The sequence below is a fragment of the Gobio gobio genome, assembly GCF_949357685.1.
Source record: "Gobio gobio genome assembly, chromosome: 17".
NCBI classification, from domain to species: domain Eukaryota; kingdom Metazoa; phylum Chordata; class Actinopteri; order Cypriniformes; family Gobionidae; genus Gobio; species Gobio gobio.
Genome location: NC_137110.1, coordinates 24,582,395 through 24,607,361, shown reverse-complemented (window position 1 = coordinate 24,607,361; position 24,967 = coordinate 24,582,395). Strand labels below are relative to the sequence as shown.

At 36.3% G+C, this 24,967-nt stretch overlaps 2 protein-coding genes across 7 annotated transcripts in view; one reads left to right on the top strand and one right to left on the bottom strand.

Moving 5' to 3' along the window:
- Positions 1-13,145, top strand: part of farp2 (FERM, RhoGEF and pleckstrin domain protein 2) — a gene marked incomplete at its 3' end in the record, with an annotated part of 67,733 nt that extends 54,588 nt beyond the window's left edge. Inside the window, exons 20-28 of one of the 5 annotated variants that reach the window (XM_079841155.1) lie at positions 970-1,038; positions 1,118-1,207; positions 3,158-3,178; positions 3,434-3,516; positions 4,547-4,665; positions 6,473-6,612; positions 8,107-8,214; positions 8,341-8,492; positions 10,891-13,145. In XM_079841155.1, coding sequence (XP_079697281.1) covers positions 970-1,038; positions 1,118-1,207; positions 3,158-3,178; positions 3,434-3,516; positions 4,547-4,665; positions 6,473-6,612; positions 8,107-8,214; positions 8,341-8,492; positions 10,891-10,984 — 876 coding nt within the window. Of the gene's footprint in view, positions 1-969; positions 1,039-1,117; positions 1,208-3,157; positions 3,179-3,433; positions 3,517-4,546; positions 4,666-4,853; positions 5,018-6,472; positions 6,613-8,106; positions 8,215-8,340; positions 8,497-10,890 lie in introns of those variants that run through there. The other 4 variants (XM_079841156.1, XM_079841154.1, XR_013818327.1 and 1 more) reach the window with 4 other exon arrangements.
- A 202-nt stretch (positions 13,146-13,347) lies between these two features.
- Positions 13,348-24,884, bottom strand: stk25a (serine/threonine kinase 25a). 2 transcript variants are annotated; one of them, XM_079841159.1, is made up of 11 exons: positions 24,556-24,869; positions 22,399-22,629; positions 18,592-18,648; positions 18,382-18,490; positions 18,138-18,295; positions 17,763-17,948; positions 16,749-16,894; positions 16,549-16,657; positions 15,359-15,430; positions 15,110-15,246; positions 13,348-15,028 (listed from the first exon to the last, which is right to left on the bottom strand). In XM_079841159.1, exons 1-11 carry the CDS (start codon positions 24,583-24,585, stop codon positions 14,998-15,000), a joined length of 1,266 nt encoding a protein of 421 aa, XP_079697285.1. In that variant the 5' UTR covers positions 24,586-24,869; the 3' UTR covers positions 13,348-14,997. The 2 variants fall into 2 exon arrangements, with proteins under 2 accessions (XP_079697285.1, XP_079697284.1); XM_079841158.1 differs by having other exon boundaries at positions 13,350-14,909; positions 24,556-24,884.
- Positions 24,885-24,967: the final 83 nt, after the last annotated feature.

Here is a 24,967-nt window from a genome sequence, read left to right as displayed (position 1 = left end):
AACAGTAATATATATCTGTCACAATTTCCTCAGGTTAAACCAAACTTTTATTTTGACGGTGTGCCATGAAGACCTTTGTGTTTCTGTGTGTTGATGATATGATGATTGTTTTTCTCAAATGAAACCGTGAAATGCTGATGAAGTGACTCAAGTAGGCTCTGGAGAGGAATTTCATGCATTCATGTCCTCATATAGTGAGGTGGCAGAGGATGAAAACACTGCGTCACACATGCTTCAGTGTGTGTGTGTGTGTGGTAAATTAATCTGCGAGTCTGCGCCATTCATTCACATGGAGACACGCAGAACATGCAGGATTCGTATTTAAATAGTCTTTTTGCAATTTAATATGACACGTGTCTATATCACGATTTGATTTAAGTGTACTGACCTGCTTTTTATTTATTAATCAATCATTTGATGAATTCCATGTTATACAGCGAATTCCATTTTTATGACTGGATTCCGTCCACGTTTCCTTCATCACGGAATTTAGGTAGTTTAAAAGCTAGAAAGATAAAAAGATTAAAAAAAGAAATCTATAAGCTAGAAGATAATGTTTCAGCTCAGAATATAGAGAAAAGTATTTTAGAGGGTTAAATGACCCAAAATGCTGCATCTATGTTGCCCATCACTGCCAAAGTTATTTCCCCTCAATACAAATGCTCATTGTGCTCAGTCACTGCTTTGTCTCATTGCTCGTCCCTGAGTTTTGTGGTACACCACTGGCAGGATGCTAGTAATGTAGTGGTTAGGGCTCTGAACCAATACTGCAAACATCATAGATTCAGTCTCACATATGGGCATCTTACAAAATGAAGAGTTCCTGAGAATCAAGGAAACTGGAGAGGCAGTTTTCTGCATTATAATTCATTTGAATTCATTACAGTAATTAACTGTGTGTACACTGTTTTAATAAAATCTCAAAGTACTGTGAATGACAACTACATTTGTTTCGTGCTTTTCCTCCAGGAATTTGTCAGAGAAGGTTGTCTTTACAAGCTCACCAAGAAGGGTCTGCAGCAGAGGATGTTTTTTCTTGTAAGATTGAACTTTTAGTCTGTTTTGGTGGTTTTTAATTTCACTTTTATCTGCGCTGACCAAAACATTTGTATCCAAGTTTTCAGACATGCTGCTGTACACAAGCAAAGGGGTGACTGCAACCAATCAGTTCAAAGTTCATGGACAGCTTCCTCTGCATGGGATGATTGTGAGTATTCCCAGGAATTATATTTGGAATGGAATGCTCACAAACTGCATACTGAATAAAATAGATTATATACTGTGGAAAGTATGCACTATGCAGTGATGCACATTTCAACAGTTGTATTCAACACATTGTAACGCAATCTCATGTTATGTTCAATTCTGCAAATGACGTTCAGTTAGGGCTGGGAGTCAATCCCAAAAAGAACTGATTCAGAGGCCTTGAGAATCGAGAGTCAACTTCAAAAGTTGAATCAACTCCACTAAAAGGCCTGACATATCTGGGCATTACATGACAAAGAATGTGTCCGAAATCGGATACTGTCTGAGTAGGTAATACATTTGACTTTGCGACTGCTAAAAACGTATGTCTTGTATAGTGTGTGTGTTTTGTATGCATACCACATCCTCCATGTTGCCTTTGTGATGTTGACCTGCTGCTTCATTTGTCGCTTACCTGCCATTCATGAATGCTTTCCTGTGGCCTCATGGGATAGTAAAGTGTTCATCGAATGTGCACTTCCAGCAGAAGTAGTAGGTCACCCGGGTGCTTTTTGCATACTTTTTTTTCAAATACTGTACATCTGGTCATACTACTCTTTTGCTGTACTGTTTTTCACATGTGGAAAAGAATTATATTGAGATGCAGCAAAAAGACTCTGATTTGTTCAGTGATTCATTTGGTGAATCTTTCTGTACATTTCATTATTACACCAGTAGATGGTGACTAGTAAGTGATTTTTTTTTTATCATAAATCATTCACTCTACAGATTTTTTTTTAAAAGATCATGAAATAATGGCACTAATTATAATACACTTATTTTAAAGAGATGGAAGCTAAATCAATCATGATTACTTGACTGATCAATGTGACAGTGTTTTTTCTGTAACGGCTATTTTTATCCTCATGGCCTGCAACCAGTACACACACTTCAGCTTCGTTTTACTCACTTAATCTTTATCACATCAATAAGTCTCATCTCTCTCGTCTGAAAAGCCCTTTTGATAAATGACTTTGTCAAACAGTCTGCACAAGTGCTATGTTAAGAGGATTTACCCATCTTAAAACATGAGAAGACGTCTCTCTCAGTAACATGGTGTTTTTAAGCGAAGTTAGAATTAATGTGACCTGCTGGGTTTCTCTCTGATGAAAGTACACAGGCAGACGGTGATAAATTATGTTTACACTGGCTTTTTTCTCTATGCATCTGCACTGTCTCACGTCTTAGCTTTGTTTTCGTAGAGCAGTGATCTTTCAGGCCTTATTTGTAGTATCGACCGTTAACTAGAATTTGAATGTGGACTTTGTCCTGGCCCACACTTTATACGAGACTCATGTTCATAAAGTTACACTTACAAGGTCTGTTTACAAGTGTTAAGGACTGGCATTTGGAGGAGAAGAGAAGTATTCAGTGTTCTTTTCCACCTGATTCTCAGCAAGGATCCATTAAAATGATCAAAAGACATTTTTAATATTACAAAAAAAAAATTTACATTTCAAATAAAAGCTGTTCCGTTGAACTTTATATTCATAAAGGAATCTTTAAAAAATGTGATCACTGTTTCCACAGAAATATTAAGCAGCACAACTATTTTCTACATTGATAATAATAGGAAAGGTTTCTTGAGCACCAAATCAGCATATTAAAATGATTTCTGAAGGATCATGTGACACTGACGACTGGAATAATGGCTACTGAAATTCAGCTGTGTCACCACATGAATAGATTTCATTTAAAAATATATTAACATAGTTATTTTAAATTATAATAATATTTCCACAATATTACTGTGTGTACTGTATTTTTTTATTCAAATAAATGCAGCCTTAGTGAGCATAAGAGACTTAAAAATATAAAGTTTTACTAACCCCAAACCTTTTTAACTGTAGTATGTATTAATGAGATGCATATTGTTACAATGGCCTTGTCTGTGCTTCGCTCCTGCCCGCAGCTCATTGTGCTGGATGCTCCGGTGAGTATGAGGAAAATCCCCCAATCCCAAAAAAACACCTCAAAAGTCTGCCCACAACATTTGCACTTCCCTCTTGGCTCCTTCTGCTATCCCTTCCCGGCATCCATAGAAATGAGGATTACTAGTAGTCAGGGTGTTAACAAGTAGATTATTGACATTTATTGGTATGGATTAGTCATAGATTGCTAGTCGTACAGATCCCTTTGGTTTGACTGGGAGGCCTGTCTCTAGACTGTGTGTTTAAATGTTTTGCAGGTGGAGGAGAGTGAGAATGAGTGGTCTGTCCCTCACTGTTTCACCATATATTCTGCTCAGCGGACCATTGTGGTGGCAGCCAGGTGAGACACAGAGCATGTGAAGGAGAGTTCAGTACAGCTTTCACAATGCGTTCAACTGAGCCTTGGGAATCATGATGAATTTAATGATTTGGGATTTGATTCCTTAATTATTTTATTCACAGTTCCATTAACATTTTTTGGAAATGCACTACCCTTATCAGCCTGTTGAATTAATGAGTTCATATTTCAACAGAACAGTAATACATTAATACATAACAATAATACATAACAAACTGTAATACATAACAAATGTATTCATTTATGTATTTATACAATTCTTAGGAGGAAACCTGTTGTTATATATCCTAAATTTAAAAAAAAAAAAAAAAAAAAAATATATATATATATATAATTTACATGAACAGCTGAAAGGATGTGAGATGTGTGCTAATTATGACAACGGCAAAATTTAAGATGTTTCTAATACATATTTTGCATAATTTATGCATATTTATTATGCTGTTCCATCCGCATCACCACAAGAATGCAAATGTAAACAAAACTAAGCCTCATAAATCATTCAGGTTCAGTTTTTTGAATCAATCTTAAATATTAAGTCTAAACTTAACCGTAATATCTTATCTTTTTATGAAACGTATTATATTATATTTATTATATTATACATTGTTCTTTTGATCTTTCTAGTCGTAAAAGAATCCTAAAAAACGTATCATGGTTTCCTCAAACATACTAAGCAGCACAATCGTTTTCATCATTGATAATAATAAAAAAAAAATCTGCATATTTGATTTCTGAAGGATCATGTGACCCTGAAGACTGAAGTAATGGCTGCTGAAAATTCTGGTTTATACATGGATAAATTGTTTTTTAAATTTGAGTTATTATTTATATTGTAATAATTGTCATATAAATTAAAATTCAAATAAATGCAGCTTTGGTGAGCATAGATTTATTTCAAAAACAAAAAAAATCTAACTTTGGAACTTTATATTATATTATATGAATTATATTCCTTTATTATATCGTATGTTTATATTTCAGTTAGAGTCTCTCTTTCTCTCCTCCACAGCTCCAAAGTAGAGATGAACAAATGGATCGAAGATCTGAACATGGCTATTGAGATGTCAAAGAAATGTCAGGAGAAATCAGATCTTCTGTTGGACCCAAGCCTGTGCGATCGCTCCAACAGTAAGTCCCTCAAGCCTGCTTGAGACATACGCCTCCATGTCCACACGTGTGCAGGTCGTGATGCGTTTTTGTCCCTTAACCTCCTTATCACCGATCCTGAAGTAGATGTAAACCCCACCCCTTCCAATTGCCCCTCCCCTCTCTCCCCACTCTGCTCCTTTCCTCCTCTCCCTCCGCACAATCGTAAGGATCATCAGATGAGATGTCTCTGGAGCAGGAGTCAGAGGATGACATGAACTCCTCCCGCTGCTCTCTGGACAAGCAGAGTCACCACAGGGCCAACACCACCATGCATGTGTGCTGGCACCGCAACACCAGCGTCTCTATGTCTGACCACAGCCTAGCTGTAGAGGTAGCATTTACACACACACACACACACACACACACGCGCACACACAAAGCCTGATTATGGAGGTCTTGACTACAGTTTGCAGTGTACAAATGAAGGAACATGACTCTAGCATGTGTATGGGTCAATCTTACAAAGAAATTATATTTCACCCCAAAATAAGAAGAACCAAATATTTTGGATGAAAAGGCGGACTTTTAGGACCGTTAAGACCGAATTTGTTTGTTCGTTCGTCAGTCAGTCGTGCTATTAATTTTATTTTTGTCAGCTGAACATGAATATAACCTGAATTGTCAGTACTCTAACGCAAAAAACAACTTCATCCTCTCCAAACATCCAACCTCTTGCAATGCTGTTCAACAGATATATATTATAAGTGCCTCATGTTTAAATAGATTTATTTATCTGTTTGGTTTTATTTTATTTTATCATATTATATGAATTTATAAATGAATTCAGTACATATTTTATTATTATTATATCAGCTATGCACATTTCCACCCTGAATTGTCAATTAATTTGTCAATTCATTTCTTGCTAATTCAGGAAAACAAATACTATCATGATATTTTAAGTTAAAGTAATCATGAATAGCTTAAATAATTGTTTAAATGTTTAATAGTTATTTTAACTAATGAGATTTGTTTGATTTTGAATTCACACGTTTGGGGCTTCACAGACATGCCCATACACACACACACATACACACACATACTTGGATATATGGTTTACGGGGACTCTCCATAGACATAATGATTTGTATACTGTACAAACTGTATATTCTATCCCCCTACAGTAATCCTACCAACCTATCACAGAAAACCTTAGTGTTGTTTTGTTTTTTTCTTCAAAAAAATGGCAGTTTAGTATGTTGTTTTTTTAAAGCCATTTTAAGTGTCCTGATAAGTTTAATACCCATGTCATTGTATACATTTGTGTCCTCATAAACCATATATACAAGTACACACACACACACACACACACACACACACACACACACACACACAGACACACATATCTCTGAGCCGGGCTGTTGAGGTCTGGACTGCAACCGAAGCTTGTGGATGAGGGGCAAAGACTCTTGGATCTTTTTTTGTGTGTCTTCTCCACCTCCCCCTTCCATGTCTTTTTCCTCTTTATTTGTTCATCTCTCCTCTGTGTTAACAGTGATTGCCTTTTGAAATGAAAGTGACTGAATTAATGAACATTTTCAAGGATGCTATTTTTTTTCCCTAACATTCCCTTTCTACAGATTCCTTTCCAAGAATTTAGTCTGTCATTTTTCTCCCACTCAGGGATTGAAAGCTAACATTCTAACACACTTCCGTTCTTCTTCTCTTTTGCTCCTTGTTGCCCTTTTTGTCTTCATCACTTTCTCTCCACCACATTATCTGTCCTCCTTCCTGTTTACATCTTTTCCTGTGCCTGTGCTCTGTTTGCCTGCCTGCCTGCTCTCAGTATTCAGTTCTCCAGCCGTGTCTCCAGAGCTCCCCCCTCGGTACCTGCTCGGTCAGGGCCAGAGACCCAACACCATCACACATGTGTGCTGGTACAGAAACCAGAACCTTTCTCTCAATGACTACCTGCGCATGAACCAGGTACCAGTGCGGTTAAAACCCCTCCAGTAATAGTCATCTTAGCGATTCGAGGAACATGGTCAACCTTCACCTGAATATGAAAACTTCACAAACAATTTAAATGCAGTGATCCTCAATTATCAAAATCCATCTTGCATAATTTTTCATGCTTCATATTTTATTAATTTATTAAAATACCTCTGGAATGCTATTTTAAAGGTTCCTAATTTTGTTTTGGAGGTAAACAACCTCTATAAAACAATACAATTTCTCACAATATACATTGCACATCACCACATTTTTCAGACGACTCGTTGGGTGAATCACTTTCTCTGAATCGCTCCTTTCCATGAGCCTACTCTGCTCTGATTGGCTAGATGGCCCAGTCTGTTATGATTGGTCTGCCGCGTACATCGTGTGTTTTGGAAGCTAACGTCCATTACCATAACTGCTCTTCAGCTCGGTCTGGAGGCTTCCTAAAGCTCAGTAATTGTACACACTGTAAAGACAGTTACGATGACATTGATTTTACCATATCAATCCGAGCGTATATAAATTATATACATCAATAATTATTCATACTTGCAGGTTGTGATTCTAAGGAGCAAGCTGGTCCATATAAACTGGGTACTGGCCCATCTTTCAAGAGCAAACGTTTTGTGATTCCCACGTTGAACTGAATTTGAGAAGCAGTCATCAGTAAAATTACGTGTTTGAGGGCGGGTCGAGTTGTTGGACAACGTACAACATAGGCGGGCATTACGCAAATGTCTTTTCTAGTGACTTAGAACCACGACGCAGTGAGATTCAAAATACAAACGACTCGTTTAAGCGGTTCAGAGTCTATTCTTTCTTTTAGGAGACAACTATTTATCATTCACTTTTGACTTTACAACTTTGTAGAATGTTTACATTCACAAACAGCTATATTACACACTGCATGAAAGGTGATATTTGAAAAACCATAATAGGAGCACTTATAAAGCCATGCTGCTTGAGTTTTTTTGCCTGGAGTGGCATAAAGTTGCCCAACAACAATGTGACTGACTGAAAGCTGTGATTGGAATTCAGATTTCCTATCAGAAATGGGAAATCCTCCAAATATTGATTTCTGAACTCTTTCTAAGTTAAACCCTTAGTATTATGTTGTTTAGAAATGAATATAAACGTGTTTTCTTTGCATTATTCCAGATCTGAAAACATGGCAACATGGCTTTTTCCAGAAAAATAAAAAAAGGGATGACTTTGATTTTTCACTGCAAAGATATTGTGACCACCCCCTTTAGACAGTATTTCTCTCAAAGCCGTAATAAATCTGTGTATAGAGTACAACCTCCGCCAGTGAAATTGAGACTTTAACTACTAATTTGGTAAATGGGCACACTCTTCCTTAGCTTATTAATTCTGTGTACATTTCATTAAACACTAATGCAGCGCTAATGGCCCTTTGTGAATGAGGGGTTTGCGCTGTTTGTAGAAGTTGAATTTTTAACCTCCTGTTTCTCTCCATTGCAGAACCAGCTGTCTGGTTACCTCCTAAGGAAGTTCAAGAACAGCAACGGATGGCAGAAACTCTGGGTCGTCTTTACCAACTTCTGCCTCTTCTTTTATAAGACGCATCAGGTATTGAAATATGTATATTGATATATATTGAGTTAATTTATTTGATGTTCATTTTGAAAGCTTAAACTTCCTGTAGGAGGTCTTGAAGCCTGAGTAATTAATAATTGATTCTTGTTTTTGTCCCAGGATGACTTCCCTCTGGCTAGTCTGCCGTTGCTAGGTTACACAGTCAGCACCCCAGGGGAATCGGATAGCATCCATAAGGAGTACGTCTTCAAGCTGCAGTTCAAATCCCATGTTTACTTCTTCAGGGCAGAGAGCGAGTATACATTTGAAAGGTAATGTTACAAATACAAATATATGTTTTAACATCTTTTATAATAAATGTCATATTTTGGTTTTCATATTAATTTGTTAATTTTAGGGCTGTGTCAATTGATTTCAGTGTATTATTTGAATGATTTGATCATTTAATGAATGTACAGTATTGTTCAAAAGTTCGGGGTCGGTCAGATTTTTGTAGTGTTTTTGAAAAAGGTCTCTGCTCACCAAGGCTGCATTTATTTGATCAGTAAAACAACTGTAAATTATTATTAAAATTCAAAATAACTGATTTAACTGATCATTACTACAGTTTCCAGTGTCACATGATCCTTCAAAAATCTATTTAATAGCTGATTTGGTGCTCAAGAAACAGTTCTAACTATAATCAATTTTGGAGAAAAAAAAAATTGTGCTGCTTAATATTTTTGTGGAAACATAATACATTTATTTCCAGGATTCTTTGAGTAGAAAGATCAAAAGAACAGCAATATAAATCTTTTGCGACATTATAAATGTCTTTACTATCACTTTTGATCAATTTAATGCATCCTTGCTGAATAAAAGGATTCATTTCTTAAGAAAAAATAAACCTACTGACCCCAAACTTTTAAACAGTAGTGTATGTGATTATTAATTACAAATTATTGCTTACATTTTGGCTAAGAAAAGCAGGAAAAGTAAATTATTTACATTACAATTAAAAAATGTTGTGTGCTGTCAAACGATTAATTGCATCCAAAATAAAAGTTTGTGTGTACTGTGGATAATTATTATGTATTTATAAATACACACACATGCATTTATATTTAAGAAAAATGTGTTACATTTATATATAATATAAATTGTATAAGTGTATATATATACACAGTATATACATGCAAATATTTCTTAAAGGAACACGCCGACTTTTTGGGACTTTACCTTATTCCCCGTATCCCCCAGAGTTAGATAAGTCCATACATGCCATTCTCATCTCCATGCGTGCCATAACTCTGTCTGACGCACCCACAGCTAGCCTAGCTTAGCACAAAGACTGGAAGTAAATGACTCCAGCTAGCCTACTGCGCAATATTTGTTAAAATAACGCCAACATTTTCCTATTTTCATGTTGTGATGTGTATTGTTACATTGTGTACTAAGACCGACGGAAAATTAAAAGTTGTGATTTTCTAGACCGATATGATTAGGAACTATACTATCATTCCTGCGTAATGATCAAGGAATTTTACTGCCGTACCATGAGTGCAGCGGCGCAATGATATTATGCAGCACCTGAAAATAGGCTAACTTCCGTCAACATAACCAACGTGTAACAGACTACATTGTGATTTATCTTATAATTAGTTTTTTTGTGTACATTTTTGACATTTCTGTGCGTTTAAATAGGTTTAAGGTCTGCATTATCTGTCTTAATAAGTAGGGACTTTTATTTTGACGGATGTTGTAGTCTACGTAAAGATAGTGAGAGCTCGCTGTTCATCGGAGTGGTTAGGCAGATTTAAAGTTTGCAGTTTGTTAAGCACCCCCCAAAAAGGTATAAGGTATGTATGTTCTTGTTTACTGTCATCTGTAATGAGTATTTTTGTGTATTTCGCTGTATGTTAATGATAATGCTATGAAGAGAGAGAGAGTTTGTGTACGAGGTGTTAATGCGCACTTCTTTGCTTTATTTGTTCAGCTCTTACAGTGATTTTTTGGAGATCAAACGGTTTCAATTAACTCCATGAAACATCAGTAAAGTCTGGCCATCATTCGAACAGGGTCCGCTACACAACGTGACAATCTGCTTGCACAGAGAGCGCTGGGGACTATTATCCAGTGCTGCATAATATCATTGCGCCGCTGCACGCAAAGTATCTTGCTCATTTCACAGGAATGAGAGTATAGTTCCTAGCCATATCAGTCTAGAAAATCGCAACTTTTCATTTTCCGTTGGTCTTAGTACACGATGTAACCATACACATCACAACATGTAAATAGGAAAATTTTGGTGTTATTTTGTCACTTATTGAGCAGTAGGCTAGCTGGAGCCATTTACCTCCAGTCTTTGTGCTAAGCTAGGCTAGCAGTGAGTGTGTCAGACAGAGTTATGGCACGCACGGAGATGAGAATGGTATGTATGGACTTATCTAACTCTGGGGGATACGGTGAATAAGCTAAAGTCCCAAAAGGTTGGCGTGTTCCTTTAAATATATATACATGTATGTGTGTGTATTTAAATGTACATAATAATTATACACCGTACACACATATATTATGTAAAGTAATTTAATCATAAAATGAATCGTTTGACAGCCCTAGTTTTTTCTAATTATAAATCATGCTACATTAACAGCCTTAGTTATTTTTTCTTCTGTAATAAAAGTGAAGAATGATTTTGAACTAATGTTTGATGTGCTAAAACGTGTGCAGATGGATGGAGGTGATCAAAAGTGCAGCGAGCTCCACGGGACGCATGAGCCTGCTCGTACCCAAAGGCCCAGCAGAGATGAACGGGGCGAGCTGAGTGTGTCAGACTGATGTCCTGGAGCTGAGGGCTGGGCCCACTGTCTGCCAGGACCAATTGCTCCATCATTTGATCTTTTCTGATTTGTGGCTCTGAGAGAAGCAGCAGCATCATCATCATCGCAATAACTTGATTCTTGACTCTGGACTGTCCGCTCTCTGCATCCCGGGAGCTTGAGCAGCTTATTGAAACCTTGGTCACAAAGTTCTCCTCCAAGGTTTTCCTTTCTTTTCCTCTCATGTTCTCCTTAATGAAACATAAAGTTGGCATCTTGCTCTTCTAGAACCACATTAGACTGAATTAAGTTATGTTTGATATTGATCTTGCTATGGTTACAATTATTATTGCTGTATTCAGGTTTTTGATAAGTTGAATCTGTCATTTAGGAAGATATTTAATAGCCTTGTCAGAACGGACTCTTGTTATGCCAGTTATTCAGTAGAAATCTTGTCCACACAGGACCAGAAACATTTCAATTATTTGTCCTGGGACAACATGACTGAATACTATGGAGGGGAGTGTTGACAAACAGAGGGTTTGTATTAAGTCTAGCTGGCGCAGTAAGTGAGATGAAGGGCTAGCGCTGTAAAATGTGTCTCGCTGATGGAAAAATGTAACGTTGGTCGTAAGGTTGTATGATCGAGCGCTTCCACCCCTTTGAATGGATGGGGGGGGGGGGGGTGATGTTGGTACAGGAAGGAATCGGAGAGGACTATGTTATTTTGACGACAAGGCAGGTGTATCATTGCGTCGTTGGCTTGTCCTCTTCCAGCATAGGTCAAAGCATGTCTTGAAGGTCGTCATTGTGTGACTGTTACTATTTAGGGGATTTTAAGTTCTGATCCGTTGATTTTGATCTTGCAGCATTGATTTTGTTTAAATCTGAAAACTAATCAGATATTTATTTTAAAGTGAAGACTGACCAAAAAACATTTGCTAACCAAACTAAATGTAATGTTTTAAATGATGTATTCACAAATGTCACTAGTTTTGGTTTTTGGATACTTGATGGATAATAGGATCAGTTCTAAACTGACTAAAAGAGGGTCATTCACAGTGTAATATTGCACTTTGCTTTCGGTTTCAGCCATCTACACACAGGGAAGAGGAAATGGTTCTGGAGATGTTATAGGTCAGACTCTAAATGCTAAAATTCCCCTTTTTATTATACTGTATATGTGATTTTTCTTTTAAGTATATTAATAATTAACAAGTTCTTTCCCTATGATCCATTGATCAACAAGCAAACTTTTTTTTTTTTACTACCAATATTATTTGCGAGGCAAACTTTTTTTACTACCAATATTATTTGCGAGGCATATCTCACTATATATATATATACATCTCTGGAAAAAATAAAGAGACCATTTATCATTGATTTCTCAAGAGATTTTTCCAGAGTTGTGTATATATATATATTTGTATATTTATATATGTTACGGTCTCGTTTTGTTAGAAGGCCAGTTATTTGTTATTTTAGTAGCATGATGAAGCAGAGTTCCACAGCATGTGTGACAGTGTTACGTTTACTTATCGGCATCACTTTACGAAGAGAGATCTGTACGATATCTTATTTGGGAGACTTTTTTTTTTGCCTCTTTTTGGATTATTGATTGTATTTATAAGGCTTTTGGCTTTGTCCATTCAACATGCTGTACAGGGTCCAACCAAAGACCTTAAAAATTCTTGTGTAAGCCTGAAAAGGTTGGCCAAAGTTAGTCGGCCACACAGTAAGCAGTGTTGCTTTGTGTACTCAACAATATACTGTAAGCAGCTATCATCTCGACATGAGCTCAGCTACTCTGATGTGTGTCAAATCCCTCTTAATTCAATAATGCACTGTGTGGGCTCATGGTCTCCACCCATTTGTACATTTTATTCAAGGACTGGAATCATTTTCTTCCTCGTTTTCTGTATCTGGCAACAAGAGAGCAATCCATCGCGTATTGCTAAGCACGAGAAAAGGGAGTCAAAGTCCTCGGTTTCCTGTCTCATTCAGAGAGGCACTAAACCGAGTTTTGATGAAATCGCTTCTCTCCGACTTTACTATTTATTTTGTGTAGCATGTTGCTGAGGCGTTGCTCCTGTACACACCGCATGTAGTACGTTCCATGTTATGACATTGAGGGATATCAGATAAAACTGAACTGTGTAAACATTTCCTTCTCTTGTTTTTTTTTTGTCACATTTTAAGGGTTTGTTCACCTAAAAATATAAAAATGATTATTAATTAACCTGTATGAGATGACTTTTGTTCATTTCTTAAACACAAATGAAGATAGCTTTATGAATTATACGGTAATACGATATGAATTGAACAGTTTATTCCAAGTCTTGTGATGAGTAATGATGAGCCACTTTATATCAGTGTTATAACATTTATTATTTAGTAAAACTATTACATTTTGTTTATATGTTCGATTAAATACACCGATCAGTAACATTATATTATTGTGTTGATCCCCCTTTTGCTGCCAAAACAGCCCTGACCCGTCGAGGCATGGGCTCCACTAGACCCCTGAAGGTGTGCTGTGGTATCTGGCACCAAGATGTTAGCAGCAGATCATTTAAGTCCTGTAAGTTGCCTCCATGGATCGGATGTGTTTGTTCAGCACATCCCACAGATGCTCGATTGGATTGAGCATTGGATTTATTAATTGAACAATTTGAGCTACAGTAGCTCAGTTGTTTTATCGGGCCAACAGTTCACCACTGTTCCTTCCTTGGACCACTTTTGATCGATACTGACCACTGCAGACCGGAAACACCCCACAAGAGCTGCAGTTTTGGAGATGTTCTGACCCAGATGTCTAGCCAACACAATTTGGCCCTTGTCAATCTCACTCAAATCCTTACGCTTGCCCATTTTTCCTGTTTCGAACACATCAACTTTGAGGACAAAATGTTCACTTGCTGCCCAATATACCTCACCCACTAACAGGTATTGCGATGAAGAGATCATCAGTGTTATTCACTTCACCTGTCAGTGGTCATAATATTATGCCTGATTAGTGTATAGCTGAATTTAACAAAAAAATACTAGATAAAAAACTTTAAAGTTAGAAATGTTGCCTTGGCAATAAACTGAAATAAAATAATTTTAAGTACTTAACTTTCTAAAGCATAGCTATATAAAATAACAAACAAAGCTAAATAGAAATATATAAAAAAAAGAAACAAAATTACTATGGAAACAAATATAAAAATAAAGGCTAATCCAAAATATTAATAAATGATATAAATAATACTAAAATAACTGTTTTATATAATGAATTTTTAATTTGGTATCAAGTGGTTTAATCCAAGTCGGTTCAAGACAATCATTTTATATGATTAACAGAGGCTTTTTTTCATATTTAATCATTGATCAAATCACATACATAGTGCTCTATGCATGATCGTTGACCAATGTTTTTGTGAAAACCCTAAATTAAATCTGTTCATAATATAAAATGATGGTCTTAAACAGACTTGGATTGATTTATATGGATTAATCTTACAATATATTATTTTGGAGGGACAGTAATCTCTCAGGTTTCATTGGAGAGGGAAAAAAATGGCAGATTTAAAAATCTTGGGTGAGCTATGCCTTTTCTATGAAAACAAGCACGGTTTTCTTCTTACACTAGTTTATTTATAGTTCTATGCACGTTGTCATTTAATGGAATGCACATAAACTTGGTTTGTCATTTCATATTTTACATTTCATTTAGACATTTCAAAATTCTATAAAGGAAACCGTAAAAACATCTCATACAAGCTGTAATGGAAAGACTGGTGGTCTTCAGCAGGAGGAGCAGGTGAGCATAGAGAACCGGCTCGTGAGGCCATCAGGATAGTCTTTCCGTCGGGCGGAGGTGGAGCTGGCCAGCAGTCCGATGGACCTCATCGTTTTGAAGGCCTGCCGTTTCCGTTGAGAGTAAACCTGCAGGGTTGAGACACAGGAAGTCTCAGAGATCACTCCTGCGGAAGATTCAGTGCTGCATGCAAGTGCCACAGTGCAGTGCAAAATCTTAGAGCATAGAATCAGCATGACCTGAAAAACTGGCATAATCAGAAAATTAGATCCTGTGTGCGCAGAAACATGGATGAGAGACTGTATATTAAACGAAAGGCCTGTTTTACCTGCAGACTCTCTCCATGACGTGATTGAGTAACCGGTCAGAGATTCCAGGGCTGGACTCCTCGGCGAGGCTGAAGGCATTTTCCAGCTCCTCCAGGGCGCATACGCCATTCCCGCTAACACGCCGCTTCTCCTTCAGCTGCATACACAGCATACCAGTCTGCTAATCCACGTGTCGTGACTCGACGTTAAAGCAGGTGCCCCGGTGTTCGAGGCTCGCTGACATAAATGTACATTTTTGAATTCTTTACCTCTCTGAAGATGGGTGAGATGAACGTTGTCAGAGACGGTGACTTCGGCTGCCTCTTCATAACATCTGATGCCTGTTATAAAAATAAAGAGTTCTGTGATATCTGACATCGCTTTTTTTTTTTTTAACTCAACCTGGTTCAAAGTGTTATAGTTGTAATTCTAGTTATGTGCAATTAGTTCAATTTAACTTTATTTAAAATGATCCTATTTAAAAAGACAAGCGTGCAGTCATCTTTAGAATTTTGTGTTTGAACTTCCGTTTTGCAAAGGGGTACTCTAAAGTTTTCAGCTGGTCATGTGATCACACTATGGCAGCCCCCATTAGGCAAATATGTGACTGTACACGATTTTAAACTAAAAATGATTATATCAAGTATACATCATTTCTTTGCCTAAAATGTGTTTAACCTCTTAAACTCAGCGGACCCTGTACAGGAGACATGCATCACTTTGGCATTTGTTTTACACAGAGTACACTAAATTAGACTGGGACCATTTCCGCCGAGATTTGGCCAACCCAAATTGAAAAGTGTCCCATACCCACATACAGTGGTCTAAAATACAAAACTTTTGGTGTCATTTTACAGGAAACCCTTTGAAGTTTCCTAAAAAGTATATAAGTTTTGTAACATGTACCCCCCCCAAAAAAAGTAACTTAGGCCCTGTGTGCTCTAGCAGCCTCCTTTCAGATCCATTTTAATAACCCAAAAATCTAAAAGTGTTATTACAGCTCAGACAACATATACTTACATGTTTATCACTTTTAGCAGTGGTTTATGTAACGTCAAAGGGTTTCTTGTAAAATGACACCAAAATTGTGTATTTCGACCACTGTATGTGGGTATGGGAAGGTTTTCAATTTGGGTAGGCCAAATCCAGGCGGAAATCCCAAAAAAAGGTCCCGGAGCTTAAGTGGTTAATGAAAACTATCTGCATTTTTAAAGCAGGCTCTGTGCTGCTTCTATGGCACATATGTAATGTAACATAAAAGTCATATTTAACATTGCTAGATCTGTCCTATTTCACCCCTTGTGTCAAAAGCAGCTCTGACGCAAGTTTAGTTCAATTTATCCTTTTTCGCAATTGTGATTCCTGCCTCTGTGACACTAAAAAAGTCTGTTTAACACCCTTTATGGTGTCTATATATGCAGCTTTTGTGTTGGCTTTGCAGTGCATATGACATATTTACCTTATTGTCTAAATGATTGAGGCCTCTCTGTAACTTGTTTATGGAACTGGGCCGCACGGTGGGGAAAGACCAAGTGGGACACTGGTCCCTGTCATCCCCCTCCCCATCCCTGAGTGAAAACAAACAAGAGTAAACATACTGTTCACAAATGTCACAGCTATTGCAGATCGCTCATCCAGGAATGTGGACCGGAAACGTACATGTCAGAGTCGTCAGAGCTTGATTCGTCCCCGTGGCCCTCTGACTTCCAGCGGCGGTATCGATCAATGAGCTCTGCCAGATGTGAGGTTTTCTTGGTGTAGCGGGTGATGAACTTGTGTTTCAGCAGCTCTTTGGCTGTTGGTCTCTGTCAGATGCAAACAGCGCGTCACAAAAAAATTAAGAGCAGTTTTCCTCAGGTTTTAAAGTTACATTTTGACTATTTACACTAAAAGAGAAATGGCATCACTGCCAATATTAAAAGAATTAGCGATAATACAATACAGCCAATTAGGGCTGGGCGATATGGCTGAAAACTGTATCACGATATAAGGGTTTCATATCTGTCGATATCGATAATTATTATGTTTTATGACCTATTTAAAATAAGGACCAGGAGAAAAATATTTTACATTTAAACATTTTTGTTTAAACACTTTGTTCATGCAACCAAACTTGCTTCGCAACCTCTGGTTTCTTTCTGACTAAGAAAAAAAATTATCAAACGTTTTATCGAACGCATTTTTTATTGATATCAATTACGTGTCTATCGCAATACATATCGTTATCGTTTTATCGCCCAGCCCTACAGCCAATACAATAAGTCGATAATTATTTTTATGTTATGGCATTAACCACTAAATGGCAGGTATTACAATTCTATAACATGTTGCCCCCAAATCATTTTAAATATTACAAGTGAAAAATGTCATATTTATTTTGAGATTGCAAAAACATTTTATAGTGCTAATAAATTGTTTGTATTTTTAAAGATTAACTTTGAGCGTCTACTGATGACAACGATAATCCAATTGTAAAAATAGGGGAAATTAATATATATATTATCAAATATTTAATATCAGATACTTTTAAATTAAATCCATAAAAGCTAATAAATTTTTATCTAATAAAAAGTAATAAAAACAATATTTATAAACAATACTGGCTGATAAGCGATATGGTACCAATATATTATCCATCCCTAAATAGAATTGTTTTTATTATAAAGGTCTTACAAATCGTGGCTCTTTATTGAGACAAGATTCAACAAAGTCCTTAAAGGCTCTGCTGTAGGACCCCTCCAGCGTGGGCGGGTTACTTTTAGGGATGAGGAACAGGACTCTCATGGGGTGGAGTTCTGAGTTTGGTGGCTCTCCTTTAGCCATCTCAATGGCTGTGATACCCAATGACCAGATGTCAGCCTAAGACATCGGGGAGAAAAAAAAGACCAAAAAATGGGGGTCAGTACTGGTGCCATCTGTCTGTCTCTGAATATTTAATTGCGCTTATTTTCATTGTGCAGTCTTCACTAGTTAACAGATGTTCACGTGGAGGACTTGAACATGATACCTGTTAGCTGAATGACAAACGAGACAAGGAAGTACTTGTACCTTGAAGTCATACGCAGACTGTTTGATAACCTCTGGTGCCATCCAAAATGGAGTTCCTACAAATGTGTTTCTCTTAATTTGTGTGTCCGTTAACTGGCCGGCCACTCCAAAGTCTGCCAGTTTTACTTCTCCGTGTTCAGACAGTAACACATTGGCCGCTGTAGCCAAAAAGTAGGGGTTATCCATTTAGGGACACTTCACAGGGCTAAAATCAACCAAACCGAGGCAAGTTTTAAATACCGACCTTTGATATCTCTGTGAATCTTCCTCTCTAAGTGGAGGTAGTCAAGTCCTTTCAGTATTTCTCTGAGGATGGTGGCGATATATGCCTCTTCCAAAGGTCCCGGCTTCAGCTACTCACAAACACATTAGAGGATGTTAAATATAGTGACATTTTCTGAAGTTATTCCTCACTTTAAAGAACCCACAAACATTATAAAAAAGACCAGCTCACCAGGTCTAGAGCCGATCCACCTCCCAAATATTCCATGATGATCCATAGTTTAGAGCCCTGAGAATCGCAACAAACCAAAAAATAAACAGTTCATTAAAGCATGACCACATAGTGCGCTTTTGCCCTTTTTTGTAGTTTGAGACTGTTATTGTAGTATTATTTATATAGTATTACAGTATTTATTATTAATAAAATTCTCATTAAAATTTTAGTTTGGGTTTTGTTATGTGCAGGTTTTTTTTCATATTTATATATCGTTTCATTAATTTTTATTTCAGTTAGTACTTCAATGTGAACTTATTTCAGTTAGTATTTTATTTTATTTCAGAAAACAATTTTTTATTAGTTTTCATTTTAGTTAACAATAACAACACTGGTTTGAGACACACTGGTCACTGTCTACTTTTGTTGTATGGAAAAGAGCAGCTTTGACATTCCGCAAAATACCTTGTTTTGTGTTCCAGGGAGGAATGGGGATGACACTTTGAGTAGTGGTCAAAGGTGATGTCCGAAGAGGATGTTTTTAATTTAAAGTTCGATTAAACCATCAAAATGTGAGGAAAATATTTTACAATTTTTAAATGTTTTAAAACTAAACATGGTTAAGGAATTTAACTACAGAGCCCCTAAAGGGACATGGTGATATGAAATAAAAAAGAGATGGGAGGAACAAATATATTTCAAATCTTGTGCGTTCGTTCTCAAAACATTTTCGTTCCCTTGAGAAACTTTTGCTCACAAAACTTTTATGTTCACTCGTTTCCCCTGAGAAACTTTGCATTCGCAAGCAAAACGTTTGCGTTCCCCTGAGAATCAACATGGTTCGATCACCTGAGGCTGTTGCATGAAGCTAGCTGAACAAACTCTGAGTTTCAGAGTAGGTTTAGAGTTGATAAATCCAACCTGTTTTCAATTTCAACGGTCTCTCAAAGCTTGGTATAAAAGTTCTGGTAACACTTTAGAATAATGGTCATTAGTTAACATTCGTTAACTACATTAGTTAATATGAACTAATAATGAACTGCACTTATAAAGCATTTATTTACCTTTGTTAATGTTAATTTCAACATTTAGTAATGCATTATTAAAATTTTGTTAACATTAGTTAATGCAGTGTGAACTAACATGAACAAACCATGAACAGCTGGATTTATATTAACTAACGTTAACAAAGATGAACAAAAACAGTAACAAATGTACTGCTCATGGTTAGTTCATGTTAGTTAATACATTAACTAATGTTAACTAATGACCATTATTCTAAAGTGTTACCAACGTTCTCAGTCAACTCAGGCTTAATCCAGAGTTTGTGATTAACTCTGAAGCGCGTGCACCTGAAAGTGTGACACTTCTCTTCTGAAGATTGAGAGATCGTTTTGAAAATTATCATGAAATGAAATGCGTTCACAAAGCAGGAATAAACACTGCTGCAGTAGCGAAAGTTTGAGAAGGCAGCTGAAAGAATATCTGACTATATCAATTAGTTGTAGACCGATATATCGGCCGGCTGATATATCGGGCCGATAATTGTGATTTTTTACGTGTATCGGCCGATACAAGGCTGCTGCGTTCGCCGATATTTTTTCCCCTGCATTATTTACAGACAGGCGTCCACAGGACAGTTCTCACTGTCTTCAAACTGTCTTGCTCTCCCTCCCTCGCGCATATTAATCAAAATCATTTGAGAATTGACACAATGGTAAAAGGTCGAAAAACTGAAGTTTCACGTGGAGCATTGGGAGATTTTTTTCCTGAATTACCGCTGGTGTTGCTCTACAAGAGATTAAGTTAAGTGCACCTACACTCTAAAAAATGCTGGGTTAAAAATAACCCAAATTGGGTTGAAAATGGACTAATCCAGCAATTGGGTTGTTTTAAGCATACATTTAACCCAACCTGGGTCAAAACAACCCAATTGCTGGGTTAGTCCATATTCAACCCAACTTGGGTTATTTTTAACCCAGCATTTTTTAGAGTGTAACCATTAAATGACTAGGTTGTAAATAGTTTTAAAATGAAGTATAGTACAGTCAGTGTGCACTTTATTATGCTGCTTGCTTGTTGATAATGTGTGCAATAGTGTAATTATTTTATTTATGCTTAAATATTTATTTTCACCACTGAACTTTTTTTTCCTTCTTGTTCTACCTCACCTGTTTTTACTATTTGTTAAATATAGTTTTTTTTAGTTCAATAAATGTTCCTTTTTTAAATTGTACATTTTAAATTATCATCATGATCATTGTGTCATTTTTATGATGTAAATTGAGGGAGCAAAAGCAGTATCGGCTCCAAATATCGGCTCAAGAAAATCGGCAGCCCGTATCGGTCATCGGCTAAGGCTGATGAAAAAAAAAATCGGTATCGGTATCGGCATCGGCAATAAAAAATCCATATCGGTCGATCCCTAATATCAATGCATGATGTGAATCAAAGAAATATGTCTAATAATTAAAGGTTCACAAAGAGCTCAAATTAATACATGTTGTTTAAAAGAATTATGAATGCATGTATTATATTTATATGAATAGTTGGCTACTTGTCAATTAATATAATAATTATATGGGTATATTAGTTAACCATGAACAACACCTCTAGTTAATTAACGCATTAGTTAATCTTTGTTAACATTAGTTAATAAAAACACAGCTGTTCATGGTTTGTTCATGTTAGTTCACAGAGCATTAACTAATGTTAATAAGATTTTAATAATGCATTAGTAAATGTTGAAATTAACATTAACAAAGATAAATAAATGCTTTATAAGTGTAGTTCATTATTAGTTCATCCTTATTGTAAAGTGCTACCATTATATGAATATATGAATTAAAAGTAATTATAATTTATATGATATAAATATAATAAATTATTAGCACCAAAAGATGAGCATTTTTGTCTCTAAAGTTTTTGGTACGAGAGATACAGGGGGCGTGACTTTATTGCATCTTTACTTGCAGCTGATTGGTCCAGTTTGGGTTTGCGATCTCTAACCCAGAATAAAACCTGCTCCAGAGCAGGTTACCGGTGTAGTGTAAGTTACCATAGTAAACACTGCTAAAAACCAATCCACCTTCTTGAGCCTGAAAAAAAACAAGAGTTTGCTCAAACTAATCTCGAACTTACCTGGGTAGCAACTGAAACCAGCTTTGTGCAAAAGGCCACATGTCCCTTTTGGGGCTCCATATTTATCTGACAAAATTATTTGGCAAAAAACGAATGCATAGAAAAACAAAAACCTCACCGGAAAAAAACATACATTGACTAAAACATCATGTCATTCATATTTTGTCGTTTCGCTCGTCTTTGCATGTGTTCATAACTTATTTGGCCGCACAATTTAGAATATTTTATTGCATCATCACAAATAAAACAATTGACAGCAATATGCTTACAAAATCTTAATAATATTTGAATAAAGGGTGAAGATCTTCCTAGGAGATTTCCCTAGGCCGGACATCACATTTGGCCACTACTGTACCTACAATAAGTTATCATGAACCAATAATGAACACTGTTTATTCATAAAACAGGAACTAATCTTAATTTATTTAACTTAAATTGTTTTAAATGTATTATTTAGTATTAAAGAAATTAACATGTATAGCATTTACTAATCTATCTTAATGTATTGTTTATTGTTAGTTCATGCTACCTAATGCATGAACTAAAGTAATACCATTGTAAAGAGTTGCCAGGAAGTAATGTTTTTAAAAGAGTAGCATTTTTGGTGAACTATTCCATTAAAAATACGGAAATATGATGTGATATTTTAAAAGCTGTGTCAGAAAGAAGGACATATCCACAAACCGTCAGATAGGAGCCGTAGTATTTGGTGACATAAGGGCTGTCACACTGGCTGAGTACTGTGATCTCCTGCTGGATGTCTTCAATCTCATCCTCTGCCTCTTCCAAGTCAATAATCTTAATGGCCACCACCTCTTTTGTGCGGTTGTTTATGCCCTTGTAGACCTCTCCAAAAGAGCCTTTACCAATTCGCTCCAATTTGGTGAAGTATTCCTCAGGATTTAAACGCGGACTCTGAAGAAAGAAAAATCAACAACATTTAAACAAGAATGATTTTAAAATTCTTACCGGCTATCTAAGATCCAACATTGTGTATTTTCTGTACACTCTAGAAGTTGTCCTTTTATCAAGCAACAGATCAACAAATGCAGGAAGATCTACCCAGTCATCGCTCCACTGCTGAAGCTCCGGAGATGATGAGAATCTATAGAGGGAACCGCTAGAAATCACATGTAGTTTTTGAAGCACTTTTTTCATTTTCTGCAGTTAATCCACTATGGAAACACTCTGAGCCTCTGCTTCCTTGTTCAGTACGGGATAAAGATGACTGACAATCAATCTGGAAGTGGCATAGTTGTATCAAAACACAAAAATCACTTTTGAGGACAAGTCTCAAAGTTCAGGAGATAAGTACTCCTCTCTGTATCAGCTCAACATCCGATTTCCGCATTCATCACACTCTTATTGCACTTTTTTAAAACACAGAGCAATCAAAACATGAACCTTTACTATTCCTGGCCCCATAAAATGAGATCAACAGGATATGCTTTCTAAAGTAATCCAGAAACATGAGTTAATTATTCTGCCAACAACACCTGCGTGATCTGTGGGTGTGCCACACTTACGTCTCTAACCCAAATCAAAACACATGATACACTGCAATTATCATATTGACCTACAAACCATGCGCATTGACAACAAAACATGGATACACCTGTTAACTACATCACTAATTGATGCCATCCATTATCATCTGAATCTGTACCAAATACCCACATTTTCTAATATGTAATATAACATTTTTACACCCCCCCCCTATTCATCTGTATTATAGTGGTGTCAGAAAGTGTGATGTGAAGATTCTCAATACAATATATTAGATGATTAGTGATTAAGGATGTACAGTACAGATAAATCTTGACCATCAGACAAAATGTTGTGTTCATTTTCCTTGGACTTTGCAATTTTAGCAGCCCTCCCTGTCACCAACACATGAATGAAAGACACCTAAACAGCTTTGATTTTGCAATTTTTTTGCAATTAATATTAACATCAAAATTAAATGGACATTATAATAATAAGGGGTAATAAGGTTGCAAATTTTAGCCCAAATTATGTTTTTTTCAGTAGCTCCCAGCTATTTTAGGATAACATTTTGGTTTGTAGTTAGTGATAAACCTATATTTGACATAACTTAAAAAAAAAAATTATATTTTTTTCTTGCAATAACTAGAGTAACGAAGGTGAAAGGCTTGATCAGTGCAGTTCACACTACAATTTATGTAAAAATGTTTTCTGTGTGGGTCCACCTGATCTTATTTCATGTGGTAACAAGGTTGTGTGCAAAATATGGGGGACAGTTAAATATTAGCCATTATAAACTACTATTAATATTTAAATATTAAATTTTGGTGATTAGTTAATAATTAAAAAAATACGAGAATAGTTTTAATTAGATTAACCAGCTATATGGTCTACTTTTCATAATTCATAGTATAGTAGTATGCCAATGCCATCATATTGATTTTCGACCATGGCTATACGTTATATATATTATGTTATAATGGACACATTTTTCATTTGTATGTTAAAAAACTACTAGAAATAGAGACTAAATAAAGAATAGATTTTCTTTATTTAATTATCTTCCAAGAAGAACATCGTAAGCATTACATACACTTTAGTTCACATTAGGTATGGTTTACATTACAGTAATGTATTTACATAAATGCTGAGTAAAACTAACCAAATACGTGTACTCATTATATTATTTAGTGGAATAGTTTTTAATTACAAAGCTTCCTAGTATGGTATAGTACAGTAATACACTGCAATGTAAAGTTTAATCATCATCAAAAAAGAACAGCAAGTAATTGTTATTTCTCAACATGACAAAATGCATGGAGGTATTTAGGTGTCATCTTCATCTCTCTGGATTACCTGGTTCCGAATGTTATGAAGGTGTGCCATGTCCAACTGGATACAACTCCAGTTCGGGGTTCACAGATTTTTCCTCTTTCTCTCCTTCTTGAACAGTCAGTCACCCATCAAAGGAACAGCTTGTTCCCAATACACGACTCTCTAAATCATCCCAGTGTATCAGACTGGCCCGCTGTACGGTTTCTAATGATTATAATCTGTATTCTCGTCCATCCATAAACGCAGACACTGCGTCTTTCATGCGAATGTTTAAGGTTTTTGCTCTGCTGCACAGGAGAGACTCCCCATGCAACCCCACTACTTTGACTAAGAGAGAGGAATTGTGTCCTGCGCATGCGTGACAATCTCCTTCAAAGCGCAAAGACGGCTGGGAATCGTAGTTTGTGACTCACCCTGCTTGATATTGCAAACA